General features: G+C 34.0%; 1 protein-coding gene across 1 annotated transcript in view; it reads right to left on the reverse strand.

The window, feature by feature from the left end:
* The window catches only part of CFAP47 (cilia and flagella associated protein 47), a gene marked incomplete at both ends in the record, with an annotated part of 301,064 nt that overhangs the window by 52,752 nt on the left and 232,958 nt on the right, over nt 1-15,354 (reverse strand). Inside the window, one exon of the mRNA XM_080353150.1 lies at nt 9,833-9,928. Coding sequence (XP_080209276.1) covers nt 9,833-9,928 — 96 coding nt within the window. The remainder of the gene's footprint in view (nt 1-9,832; nt 9,929-15,354) is intronic.

Below are 15,354 nucleotides of genomic sequence, written 5' to 3' on the forward strand. Positions count from 1 at the left end.
CAGAAAAGTAACTCAGGGAATCCAATTCCCCCAGTAACTGAAAGATATCAATATTCAATGAGAATGTGAATAATTTATTATCTCCCTCATAAAAAAAAATATTTTTAATAACTTGTTAATCTTAGTAATAGTATGACAAAATATCTAGGGAAGAGAATTAAAGCAGCAGAGTACTAAGGACATGATGTTCATTTTGATTAAATTATCCCTCCCATACACAGAACAGTTTTAAAGAACTGGAGCTACAGTATTATTGATCCAGGTTATATCTTATGAGCAAGAAGAAATATATAATTTTGAGGTGAACATATCGATATTGGTGTACTAAAATATTTATCAAAATAATTAAACACAAATAATCCCACCTCACTTCATACCACAGCAATTAGAATACATGCCGAACATAAATATTTACATTTCCTTTCATTTCAGTGCAACTGAAGTAGATGTTTAAATTTAAATTCTTTGCTATTTAGGGATTGGCTTACACATCTGAAAACAGGTATACTCAAATATCAAGAGATTCATCCATTAGTCAGAACTGAATAAATCAAATGCATCTTTCCATATAAGGAATAATTTTTCTAACTTTTGAATGCAATTGTTAGCAGCTGTTATTTCAATTAGTCACAAACCCTAGCACAGAACTAAACATATTACTTAAGTGTGCACAAAACTTACTATAGTATGTTTAGGGGAGAGAACATTAAAGGGAAAAGAGAAAGACTGAAGTGGATGAGGGAGGAAGAAGCATGGGAGAATAAAGGCAAAAGAGGGTAAAAGATGCCAATCATGTAAGCAGGTGCTGGCCAATACACTGTCTGACAACAACTCAGGCTTGATCTCTATCCTATACTCTTATTAAATCCTATGTCTATCTTCTGTGTAAGTACTCTCCCTGTTGTGAGCCTCTCTGTGAGCTGGACACTAACAAAGTTCAAACTGGCCTGAGTGCCAGCTACTGCACGGAGTAAGTCTAAGACAAGTCATTGGAGAGAACAGACTTTTGTGTGGGTGGCTAGGTGTCAGGTGCTGACTAATATCAAATCAGACCAGCCAACAAGTAGCAGGAGTGATCAGGTAAAGGGCAGGCACACTAAGCACACATACAGGACAGACTTAAATCTGTAATCAAGAGACCAACAGGCATGCAAGTCATTGTGAGCTGAGTCACTGAACATATGTCTATGTTCTGCTAGTGAATTTTGAGCTAGATAAGCCAGCAGGTAGGAAAAGACCCAAAGTCTGAACCACTGACCAGGCAAGGAGCCTAGGAGGCAGACACAGTTATTGGAGAAATTTGAAAGTCTATGTTAACATTTAAAAGACTATGTAAGTGCACCAACAGATTGAAACCGTGTGCATGTACCTCCAGCACAGTACAATCTTAGCAAGTTTTCTATCTAGCCATCATGTATACTTCTAAATTAACAGCCAACACTGTCTACACCAAGAAGCAAAAAACACATATTCGCATGCCCAGCACCCTCTGGGAGCTTTCCTAACCAATTCAAACAACTAGTACTGAGGACTTCAAAACTAAACTAACAAAAAAAGGAAAAAAACTACCTTTCCATTCCTTTCTGACTGCAATTCAGATTGAGATTTCATGTAATTCCAGCTGAGGTTGAGGTCTAAGAAAATTTTCAGAAGGCAATAGAAATATATATCTATCAAAGAGTTGTAGAACTATGAGTAGAGAAGGTAGACAACAGAATTCATAGAGGTCTGGAAAATGTGTAGAAGCAAGGTCACTTTTTTGGCAGTTATGAAATGATTTGATTGTCTAAGTTTGACTTGTGTGATGGGGTTTTATACAAACACAAGATAAAAAAGAGACCCTCCTGTGTAACATATCAGGGGCTGTGCTACATGATACTGAAACCCAAAAGAGTATCCAGCCACATTCCTGCTGTTCACAGTTCCTCAAGATAGCAGCTATACAAAGTACCAAGGGTTTGCAAAAAAATTCCCATAGTTGTCTTCTAAATATCTGTGCCCAATGACTCCTTGCACTGGCACTGAAACCTGGACTTCCAAGATGACACTTCAGATGAGAAAGAAAGGGTCAGAGCAGGGATCATCATACTGAAATAGATATATAAAAAGCTTAACACTTGGGAAATAAAATTTTAAAAGTGAAGCTGAAGTACACAATGCTCCTGCAGGCCAGTTAAATCAAATTCTGATGAAGAAAAGTCTTGAGAGTTCACTGACTTTACAGCGTGGGCAACTATCTAGAGAAGAATTCTGTTAGCACTGTGGGTAAAAATTGTTGTTCAGCTACTGAATGCATGCTATTTATAGAATCTGACTTTCTCTTAGGTTTTGTCCTATATTTGAGACCTATTCTTCACTGACCAAAAGAAAAAAAAATAATCAATGAAAATGTTTTACAAAAGAGTTCTACTCAGTGTAGGAAAAAAACCAACACACTAATTCAACAGTGTAATTATCAAGCACTCTTAAGGCATAAAACTTCGAAGTTGAAAGCTCAGTTTCAATGCTGCATTCTAGTATTTATGCTTTAAAATAAAATCTGTGCCCCAGACAGTTAATTACAGATCAGTTTAAATTGTCTTTTCTCTCCTGGACAAAATAGAGTGATTAAAAGGAATGAAACAAACAAAAAAAAAATTCAAACCAAGAAGCTCTTCTTCCCCTCAATCACTTGGATCACCTTGAAAAAACCACCGACTTTTATAATGATCTTCCGTGTCTAAAAGTTCAAGAGGTTCAATTTCTTTCCTACATATACCTCTTCATTTAAAAATACAGTATCTTAAGCTAATGTTTTCAAGAACTCTGTAAGTATTTTTAGTCTTTTATTTTGGAAAAAAAAAAATCTATGCAATTGTTTTTCCATACATTTTGCTATTAATATCAATAACATTTGGCAGGCTGGGAGAGGTGGCAGGGCCCGTGTGTTTGTTTCTTTTTTTAGTCTCTGTCCATTTTCAGCAGAGTTAGACATAGATCTCCAACACTCCTTCAATGTGTTCTGGAACAAAGCAGCTGGATAGATAAGAAATGTCAACTTAGAAACACAAATGAAGAAAAGCTACAGCAGATTGAACACTTATAGTTCTCAGGTGGGAAATTCTTAGCCAGTTTAGGGAAGGGAGAAACAGTGTGTATTTAGGATGGAGCATGAACATGGAAGGGCCTTGCACAGATGAATTAATGGGAGACAGAGACATGCTGTGATTATTCTAAGAGGAGAAGAGGACAGGAAAAATTGATAGAAGTCTAGAAAATCAGGCTGCTTTAGCTCTACTACTCAAGAAACAACTGATGGATGCTGCTGGTAATTTCCCCACTGCGCTGGTGTGGCTGGAAACAAACGATTACTGCAGATAATTTTTTATAGCCAATTTAGAACTCGACATAGACTTCCCAGTTAATTTATAGGATGAAACAAATCTGTGTCTCTGGAGTCTTCACTGGGTTAATTACCAAAAGAGGTGAAGACTAGAAGCAAGAGCTAGGAAAAGGGGAGCAGAGCAAGTAAGCAGTTCTGTCTTATTCAAGGACACATCCTGGCTCCATCTTGTCCATCCACAGCTGCTATCAAATAGATTAGGAGCAATATGCTATTCTAAGTCACAATTAATCATCTTTTCATTTTCTAGTTTTACTGAAATTGAGGGAGATAATTTCTTATCAAGTTCTAAAACACAGCAGACATTTTTAAATAGGCAAATAGAGTAAGATAATGTGAAATAACAACCTCCCTGAGGCCAATTTGCATAGTTTAAATGCTCTGAAGTGCTATACTCTTGGATGCTCAGTAACAAATCATGAGATTCTGATGAAACCTACTGCACGGCCTAGCTTAAATTTGTGAGGCAATTGTAGCTAGAAAATCTGTTTTCGATGATAAATCCACATGGGAAGTCTTACACGGATTTGCATGAGACTATGCAAAAGATGGGTTTCTGATGTCCTCTTTTACATGCATCCTGAATATCTTTGTTCCCCTCTGTCTTTTTGCAACATCAAGAGAACATGCTGAAATAATTTGCTTATGTAGTCAAGGGAATGTACTGTTCTACTTCTTTACTTCAAGTGATTATTCTTAAAAGAACAGTAATGAGGACTTTCTGCTTAGTCTTACAGTGCTGCCTTTCACTTCATTGACTTTAAGTTATTATACTAAAACAGTTGCCTGTATTTGCAAAAACATCTATTTATATGTTCACATCATATAATTTGTAAACAAAGTAAAACTCAAATGTATATAGAAGAGCTTATAAATATATATAAAATGTGGCTTGATGACATTCCAGAAAAGTACAAAGAAAAATCTTCACATTTTATTGATCATTGTATTTGAATATTTCATGTTTCGATGTACCAACACATCAACCACACTTGTTTCGGTGCTGAAAAGCATCTAACTCCCCAACACTATAATTCCCACTGCCTGTAACTAGGCTTTCCTGCAAGGATATTTTTGAGCACAGATTTCTCAGCTATATGTTTACACGGTCAGTTTGCAGAAGTGCCTTAAAATGGAACACAAAAAAGTCCCGGTTGATTACTGATTTTCCCCTCGTGAGGAAGGTCTTGAATGTGTTGTGACTTTAGAGAGCTCTCCAAGGCTTCCCATGCTGATAGTAGAGACAACCTGCACACAAAAATGCCACCAGCTGGAATGCACTGACTTTGCCAGCATATCGCTCTGAAGATAAATGTGGCTTAGACTCCATCACTTGTTGTGTTGCCACGTCATATCCTAGTACTGACACCACTTTAAAGAAAGCATTCTTCTCTGTCAGCTATAATATGAGAACACTACTCTTTTAAAATCATAGAATACCAGATCAGAAGGGACGACGAGGATCATCTGGCCCAACCTTTCTTGGCAAAAGCACACTCTAGACAAGAAGGCCCAGCACCGTGTCCAGCTGAAATAATGGTTTCACCTGTTGTCACTTGATAGACAGAGGTATGCCAGGGTGATTCAGCAGTAAGGAAATTGCCATATACATGGAATAGGAAGAAGTCTTGCGTCTTTGCTTCTGATGAAAGTTTCACAAAGTAAATCTGCATTTGTACAAGTTTCTGAGTTCCATGATGACACTTCAGAGGAAGGAAAAACACCAGCTGAAGGCTTAGAAAAGGTAACAGTCTCAAATTTAGTATTAGGTGCTCAAATACAGTATTATTTATTGTGGATACTACACAATAAGAAAGCCGTCTCTCTACATTCAAGTTTAAAATCTTTCTTGCAAATAAATCTGGACTAGAAGTTATTTACACTATCTTGAAGATGTTTAAGAAAATCTAAATCAAGAAACATGAACTTTGTTTTTTCCATATGTTAGCATCTGCACCACGGGTATTAGAGGCTGCTCTCACTGACAGGCAGCTTTTGACTTATAGTAGGCTGTACAATACCTGAATGAATCTTCTGTGGCACAAGTAATTAAAGTACCACAGCTTAAGAACTACTGATGAATAGTACACCCATTGAACAATTTTACTCAGAAAAGTTAAACTTGATAGTTTCAAAAAGTAAAAATTTCATTGAAGGCAATAACATTAATGAAAGAAAATCAAAACTATAGTAACAAAAGTTCATCACAAAGAAGGAAGACTTGAATACATAAAACAGAAAATACTTTTAGACTAAGGAAGTTCAAAGAAAATCTGGCACCTGAATCCTCTAGCATTTGAATGGAACTCAAATTCCTTGAGTTTCTCTGTGAAATTGTGTGCCAAAAAGAAGGAAATCTTGAATATGAAATCCTAAAAAAAAAAGGAAAATACTTTTTTTTGAAGTTAATTTCCTAATTATCATAACTTCATTTTGGTTTTGTAGTGAGGTCTCAGTGTGTGTGTGTGTCCTTCTAAGGCAGTTAACTTCATTATTAATAACTGTTTATTATAGCATAGTATCACATAAGACATGTACCTGGTTGTTCAGTCTTTTTATCGCTTGAATGCTCCTTTCCTGTGGAATCTATTATATAAATATTGACTACTTCTTCACACAATCTTTGATGTAAGTTATAAATTGTAAAAGTATTTCTGCTATTGTAAGTGAGCAAACCATGGTCACAGAATGCAGTTAAAACATGGAAGAGAAAAGAGGGCTCAACATTTTCCAACATAATTTCATAATAGTCTGCTACAATGGAGAACTATTTTTCACATATTTTTTTTTTCTATCTCTTCAAGTCATTTTGTGATAATAAAAGCATTATAAAAGAGGCACAGACAGAGCCTTCCTGGGAGCTAAGAAAACCAGGAAAATCAGGTACATTAGTATAATTGTATTTCCATCTTTGAAAGCAATCACAAGAAAAAACAGATTGTGCATTCAGAATTACCCAAAAAAAAAAACCCAAACAAACCACAAAACAGATGCAAATAAGTACATAACTAAAGAATGAAGTCTTGAAATCTAATATTTCAGGAAAATGGCCTGAAGACCTGAATAAAATTTATGCCATTTCTTAGGTAAATTAGTTTAAAAAACAAATTATCCATAATCATAGTTGACTGTACATCACATTAAAAGTACACTAAAATGTTTTCTCAAATACTGTTGAATAAAAATATGAAACTATAGTAGTTACATGCTTCCAAACTGTGAACACAGACTTTTAATATCTCAAATTTGATTGCCTTCAAAGTAATTTAAAACTGCAGGCAGCTTTTGGAAAATATCTCCCTAACAGTGTATATATTTATCAGATAGATTTTATCTTTCTTTCCTAAGTGCTTGGGAGAGTTAATAAATACATCTATTCTACACCAAGGCAAAGTTAGAAGGCAAAATGAAGTAGCTAATCATAGAGATCTCAGTAAAGTGGGAAAAGAGAGGAACACAGAACAGGTAACATAACAGCTTTAAAAGACTGACGTTTCTAAATATAATAATTATGATAAAATGTGGAGATATCTAAAAAACTAGGTTTAACTAACTGCCCCGTTTACTGTTCCTGTTTGATGCTACACCACGTCGTTCATGACAGACAAGTTTATTGACCACTTGGAACATCAACTAAGCCATAACCTGCAATGACTGGCATCATGGCCTCAGTATTAGGACCAGGTGATGTAATGCAGTCTGCGTTACCAGGAAAGAGTACCAAGGATTCTAGAAGACTTATGATGCTACTGTGAAGCCAAGGCAGGAAAAAAAGGACAATCTACCATGAGAAACAATTTCACAGCATGGCTAGTGTTTGGGGTTTTTTTTTGTAAAAATATGACGAAAAAAATGTTTCCAAGATTCTCAGCCTATCTCACTATTTTGGAATTTGTCCCTTCAGATTTTAGAGTCAATGAAGAAAAACAAGTAATTAATTAGCAACACACAAAGTTTTTACACAAGCATAAATGTTGCTCTAAATGGTCTAGCAATCATTCCAGCAAGTGGAAATATTTGGTTCCAACGCATTTTCAAGGCATCCTTTCTTCCTTATAGGGAACAGTGGTAAAGCAATAACACCTGCATCTAATCCACATATAATCTATTGTTAAGTGTAGAGAAAAAAGAGGCACAAAGTTTTCCCATAAAAATTATTCTCAACATGATCCTGTTGTCCCTGACTTCTGAGACCACATGCAAAAAAAAAAAAAAAAAAAAAGACAAAAAGCAAGCATGCATTCACTGGTTTTATGGACTCCCAACGAGGTGGACTGGGCTGCAAAATGCTCAGAACAAAATATTTACATCAAGAAACTATTTAAGATATAAAAGTGTAAGTAGTGGAAAGTACAATTTATAAAGATTGCCCTGCTGCTCTAATATTTTTTCAAGTGATTGCTCTTTGAGCTTTACTGTGTAAGTGAATCAGATTGTTTTGGAGAGTTCACTGCTTCTGTGAAAAAAAATAAATACAATATAATGACAACAGTTACAAGTTATACATATGCCTGTGTAAAATATGTAAAATGTACATATAGGAAATGTTATGATCTCCAGACGAATACTTACATCTCCTTTTTATTCTAAATCCTTCTTTTTATATCACCTAGAAATATTGTTGAGGCACAGCAAGCTTCAAGCAGAGAAAGCAAAAACAGTTCCTTGATGGGAACAGCAAGGTCTACAACATCTTTTACAAAATAAAGATGTGGCAAGTACATCTTCAGGAAAAATCACAGTATATGGCAAATTTATTGAAGAAATTGAAAACAATTCACCCTTATTTCATTTTTCTAAGTCAGGTCTTGAGATAGATATCATTTCTTCAAGGTAAATGGTATGGCTTATGCTGATAGCTATGTTAACATGAAATGCATGCTCACACGTATATTTGTGTACGATACTGGCAAGGAAAATAATTTTATTTGGCAAATAATTTAAGATATTAATAATTTATCTGTTTTGAAATTAGAAAGCTTATCTGAGAAGTAATCTATCAAAATAATTATCAGGAAAAATATTTAAACAATCTGTGTAAATATAGGAATCTACCTACCTCCTATACTTTATAAATGAATAACTTGTAATGATTAAAACATACTAATTCTGTGGTCATCCAAGCTTTCCCACAACACTGGATAAATTGAATAAATCAATTGCTATCATGTACAAGACATAAATAAATTTTGGTATAATTACAACCCTAAAGGCAACTCACTCCTTTTGTATTCTGTCTCAGATCAGACATGACTAGCAATATCATTTAAAATTTAATTCAAAAAATAAAACCAAATAGTCTAATTCTTTCCAGATAATTTAGGTTTATGGTTTCTAGATTTTATTGCCACATTTGGAATTATCAGGAACAACACAGGAAAATACAGAAAACAGTAATTTGAAACAGAAAAATTACATTAGGAAAAAAAAAAAGACAAAAACAAACAAAACCCCACAACAATTGACAGGAGAGACAAGTCTAAGGAGAAAGATAAGCACATCTAAAACCAAATAACTATGAAGTCTGTATCTCATTTTGTTTTCTGTTAATTCAGTGAAAAGTAAAAGCAGTTACAAATGCTTAACTGATTTCTTTTGGAATTTTTTACCTCTTCATTTTCTCCTTTGAACTAGTAATATTTTGTTCTAAAAAGAAATTTCTTAGCAATTACAGGTTTTTCCTTTCTGGTACTTCAGGTTTTAGGAAACTGTGAGTTGTTGCAGGATAAATTGGTAAAATAAGTGTTGATAATAGTTTAAATATATTTAAAATATTACTTTTCAAGTGTATGCATTTGCACTTATCACAAAAACATATAATTTCTCATTAGAAGAGCTTTCAAAAAGCCTTTCTATTTAAATTTAATTACAAGTTTTAATAAATGATGCTTTTCTATCTAGTATTTAATAAACATTTCTATGTTTTTTGTTTATTTGGATTTAGTCTCTTTGTTCAAAGCCTTTCCTAGCAATATATCAAAACTGCATTACTATATGGGCTCATTCACCCTGTTTATATCATACTCATAACACCTATTATGAGGTCAGGTTGCAGCCCTTTTGTTTCTTTTACACATAAACATCACTTTGACTTCACACATGACATTTGTTCTTTGATGGGAAGACGTGGTTTATAAAAGAAATCATATTTCAAAAGTCCAAGAAAATAATTTCAGGTGTGAGGAAAAAAAAAAGTAAAAAAATGAACAATACACACTGCAGAGGAACTTTACTGGATGTGTCTCTGATTGTTACTTTTTAATTTTAAGTAAAACAAATTTCATTGACATGTGGCTAATACCTGTTTCCACGAGGAATCACATTCAACACATCAGCTGATGAGCTGCACTCATCAAAACATGGAATTTTATGCACACTTTAGATTTCAGGGACCATAAAAGATCACACCTTTTAAAAAAAATTCAAAGCAGAACTTAAGAAAGTACATACCTCGTGGTTGTTCAAGCTGAAGACGGAAAACAGATTCTTTACTGGTGGACTGGGATAGGAGAGAGACATTGAGATGACAACTGGACTGCTCCTGATCTACAAGTAATTCAAAAAATTATAATTCAGGGAAATTCATTTACAAGTCAAAATTAATTTAATAATTTATCTAATAGAAGAGCTTCACAAAGGGAGGCTTTTAAAAATACATTCTCAAATAGGAGTGCATGGGCTTTTTTGTTTTTTCCACTTTGCTTACAAGTTCTCTCAGTATTTTCCTCATTGTAAATGAAGACAAGTACAGATATAATACGGAGATGTTCTTAAATAGAATTAGAATAAAATAGCGCACCATCAGGAAAACCCAAAGTTTAGAATGTTTTCAGTAAATAGCACCTAACGCTTAAAAAATAAATTGTTTTCTAGATTAAAGAAAAAAAAAACAAAATGGCCAAGAAATCCCATGGTGATATGAAACTTGTAAGAGACAACTTGAGAGAAACAAGTTTAGGACCAGCAGTACTACAACAGTAGCAGACAAGAATTGGTCTCTTGATGACAAGTTCCTGGATCAACTAACAGATTACTTCATAGAGACAGAGGATTTGGACATTATTTTGATTGTTTTCACTGATTACTGTCAATGTTGTGGATAAATGAAAAATGAGATAGGAAAAGCTGTTTTGAAGTCCAATTTTATAAAAGGATTTTGGAGCTGTTCACACAGTCAAAGATGTCTTGCTAAGCAAAGCTGCAGGTTTTGGAAACCAACTTAGAGCTTTAAAATAAGATTTACCATCTGTAGGGAAATACTTTAAAAATTGAAGAGCCCTTTCCAAATACTAAAAGATGAGTGCATAAGAAAAGCATACACAACCAATTTAATATATCAAAAAGCAACTACATTGCTATCTTTCTTGACCTGAGATACTGCAATGGCAGAAATGAGGCTATTTTGAAAGCTTTCCCTATAATGCTAGTTATTCTGAAGGAATTCTATTTTTTTCTCTGTGATGCAAACAAACTAAGTACTGTAAATTTCCCCTACTAGAATATTTTCCCAAAGTTTAAAATACCTTTTATTTATTTTTTCTTTATATCTATCTAAATATTCAGCTAAAAATAATTTTCACAGAACTAGCTGTCTAATCTCTGGAAATATATATATATTTTTTTTCCCCTGAAAAAAATTAATATGACTGTGCACACACTCTTATCAAAAGCAACCTTATGCCTTGGCAAAGATACTCGTTTAGATACTGCAGATAACAGTGGATTCCAGAGAGGAACCAATTTACCTCTCTTATCCAATTCTTAATTACCATTGCAGCCTTAATCTTTTATTTGACCATGTCCCTTCAAACTTCAAAGTTAATATCCTCTAAAAAACAGTTGCACATTTTTCCTGAAACTTCAACATACATTTGGCCCATTAAAAACATGAAACTAAATTATGTCAACCAAAAGAAAGCATTATAGGTATTAATAAGACACTAATATTCAGAGACAATTCTTATACAGGTTTATTCTTTGTGGTCTGATTGATGCTGGAGATTTCAGTACTATCATTTATTTAAATCAGTTTAGTTGCTTCCATAAATTCTTAGTAGAAATATTATATTGTGGTATTTGCAGAAGAGCAGTAACATTCAACTTGAAGGAGCTGAACTAGGACAAATGGTTGCTAAACCACCTGAGATTAGAGTTTGTGTACTCCATAGCTCTGATCTTTGGCTCGTATTGGGGAAACATACCTGCTGTCAAATAAGTATTAATCCTATGAATACTCTAAATGTAGCTAGGAATGCTTATGTGAACAAGAGCTGCAGATTTACACCACAGATATGTATCTCAATCCTGGGAATAAAATTTATTGCTATTAAATTCAGTACGAAAACAGCAGGTTTTAGGAGGTCCAAGATTTCAACTTTTCATCACAAATCATTAGATAGTGGGTGGCTTTACTTGCTCTAGAAAAATCCTAAATAAAGGACTGTTTATGATACAATATCAGTCAAAATTCACAGAAAGAAACATTTCTGAGGAATAATGCTTTTGAGTTTGACAAAGCTTCAGAAATAGTCCAGATATAACAATTCCAAATTAATCTCTATTTTAATTCCTCAACTACATATTTCTAAATATAACTTCACGTCTATGTCAGGCAGAAACTGCCTATGGAATGTTACTCAAAAACAAGATACAGATAACTTCTGTAATCTTCTTTAAAGCATTTATTAAATCTATAAATGTTGATGTTTATTGCTTGTATGCTTTAACTGAGATGCCTGATTTTCATTGTTGCTACTTCTAATTCTCTTAGCAAGTGGCACATGATCTGAAACACAATTTGTAAAGATCAAGATCAATCAAACCTTTAATTCTGCCTTCTGACTTGCTACTTTCTGTCAGTTTCTGCATTCTGCCCTCTCTCTGGCCTCCAATAACACCAGCAATGAGCATGAGGAGTGCAGTGCAAGATTAAATAAAATAAAGATTTCTAGTAACTTACTTTAATGCTAAAATATCAGGTAGGAGATTTCAAAATGGTACTGGCTTTGTTTTTAAATTACTATACCTATAGTTTTAAGTGCTGTTCTCAGAGATAGATTCAAAAACTTCTGTGACTTTGAGTTTCCTGCTGATCGGGTCATTTCTACTTTTTGAATTCAAACTTGTCAGGAAAAAACAGGTTTTAAGAATGATTAGGCTCTCTCTCTTTAAGGAATAAACTAAGATTACTTTATATTTCAGACTAAAATGTTTGTGGTTAACTCATATAGAAGGTTTCTACTGTTATGTTTGAATTATTACTACTGACATTCTTAATTAGCTTGTACTTTCCCAAGTGTGTTCTTGCACTGCTATGAGAGATCCTAGAACAAAAATAGGCTCTTCATGTCAAAACACATTAAAATAAAGTATAGATCATCACAACATGAATTAGAGAACCAGTCTTCTCCCTAACCTATGGCTGTAAATGGTCTTGAAATAATGTTCGGATTTGGACATCTCGTTAACAATCTGATACAAGCAAAATAAATGGGGGGCGGTGTGCGCGTGTGAAATTGGTGGAAGAGCAAGTTCAGGACTACCAAAGTTCAGTTCTTGGTAGGAAAGGAAGTACAGTAGAAGTAAAGGATTCATACTAGGATAACTCTCACCAGACTGATTGGCCTTGTGGGTTGGCAAATTCATTCTTAATGTTGAAAAATGTTGAAAAAAACAAGTTAATTCATTTTCAATGTACACTGGGCTAACATATCTGTATTGCTATGGTAGCTACATTATCTGAGTTAGCATATTAAAATACTATTTGCTTCCTTTCCAGGTAAACTATGTCTTGACAACATGTAAGTTCAATTAAATATATAGGCATTATGGAAATTATTTTCCAGGATATGTAAGGGCCAGTAATGCTAAGCTGAACTTGTACACCCATGACATTGCTTCTAAGACTAGATTTCTCTTGCTCTAGAAAGAAGGAAATAGGAATTACAGTAAATATTTCTAGAGAGAGAAAATCATAGCATGCACAGCCACTTCTTAGAACAGCTTGAATACAAACCTCAACTATCTTATTGTGATTACAAACAAGCAAACATTATTTACAGGTTGCCAGAAGAAACTGAATTAGAAAATTAACATTACATAATAAGCTGATTGATTAAAAAAATCAAGACAGCTTTGAAAGGACAAGATGTTACTCCCTCATAATTTAGCTGTTTTAAAGGACAAGTATCATTTACCTCCATAAAGATCACAGTACAAAATTTATTTTCTCAAAGAACAATTTTCATAATTCCACAGATCACAGAAACATTAGATCATCATCATGTCAGGTCTACTGATGTGTAAAGAAAAATGAAGACTGAAAACTTCTGATGCATAAAAACCAAGATCAGTATTTCACTGTCTCAGCCAGTTGTCTCTGCACTGTCTCTATTACTGAAAATATCCCTGGGACAAGTTAATGTTCTATAGTTAGAAAAATGACTGTTTTCAACTAAAATACTTAAACAATACAGGTTCTGCTAATGTCTCTCAGAATATCACAATTCGCTAGGTTTTAGTACCAATATTTAAGCTTTATAAATAGTCTCAGATGAAATTCCATTGTGGATAAATTCGATTGTTCTTTTCAATTATTTTGCAAATAGAACATCTGATTAGCTTTTTTACAAATAATACTTATTAATAGTAGTATTGGAGTACTAAACTGTGCTATCTGGCACTAGATTTATGATCAACAGGCCAAGCAGTTTCCTTCTCATAATTTCTCTTGTTCAAATCAGGACACCAGCCTGCAGTTTACACTAGAATAAAATGCAGTGGACTCCATGAGTTGTAATGCAAACCTTCATGTCACACATATAATACACACCTACACTTCAAGAGATTACACAATCATTTAACTCCTGGTCAAATAGGGTGAGTTGCACAGCTAGCAATTCACAATGCTTCTGTCAAGTGCTAGAGCTAAAATAAGACAAAAGGTAGATAGAATGAGAAGGAAAAATAGAAATAAAATTTCATTACTAACAATATAATATTTTACCACATTTTAATCTGCTCCGAGGATGATGAATTGACAAACAAGAGCAATTTGAAAAAGAGATATTCCAACAATTTATCAAGATACCTCTGGACTGAAGTTCTACAATTCATCTTGTCATCCACTTCCCCTAACTTACATTGCACTCTCCGTCATCACTCATGTCATCAATGAAGGTCTTGAATAATATGGGTCCTAGTACTGACCTCTGAGGTACTATGCTCATTACCAGCCAGCAGCTGACCATCAAGGTGTTGATCACTATCATTTGAAACCAATAATTTAGTGAAGTTTTCAACCCATTCTGCAGTCTGCTTTACTCAGAGTGAATGTATCTTTCACTGAGTAAATTTCAGTCATTAAGGAGAATCTGAGACTCTAAACTTGAGTTCTATAGGATCTGTGAAATCTCAGTACAGACAGCGATCGGCAATCTTTAAAAATAACGTAAGATCCAGAATTATCAAAGTATATTTGAAAATACTGCTGAAACATAATTGCTTGGAAGCTCGATCAGAAAAAAACTCTGATGTTTTGTCCTATTTAACTCTTTTAGCTATCTAGATTCTGACAAAATAATATAAAATATTTTGGAAAATAACTGAGAAACAAAACCAAATCAATACATTAGCTATTTGGCTTAGACAAACAGCTCGCAAAATGCACACCAGCAGTCTCTTATCACCTAAATGCTATAATGCAGTCCACTGTCAACAACCAGCTGCTTGTATACATGAGGATGTATGAACCTAAGAGGTCTCCTATGAACACGTGTTACAGATTTGTGTTATTTCTTAGCCCTCACAGCACAGTCTACAGAGCTTTTCAATGTGGACATTAATAATACACGATATCTCTATTGCCAGGCAATGGAATGAAGCAAATGTAATCCCATTCCACTCATACTTTTAATGCAACACAAGGAGTGTAAGTTCTTCCCCACACCTTATAAAAAAAAAAAAAATGTTTT

This window comes from Nesoenas mayeri, assembly GCF_963082525.1.
Source record: "Nesoenas mayeri genome assembly, chromosome: 1".
NCBI classification, from domain to species: Eukaryota; Metazoa; Chordata; class Aves; order Columbiformes; family Columbidae; genus Nesoenas; species Nesoenas mayeri.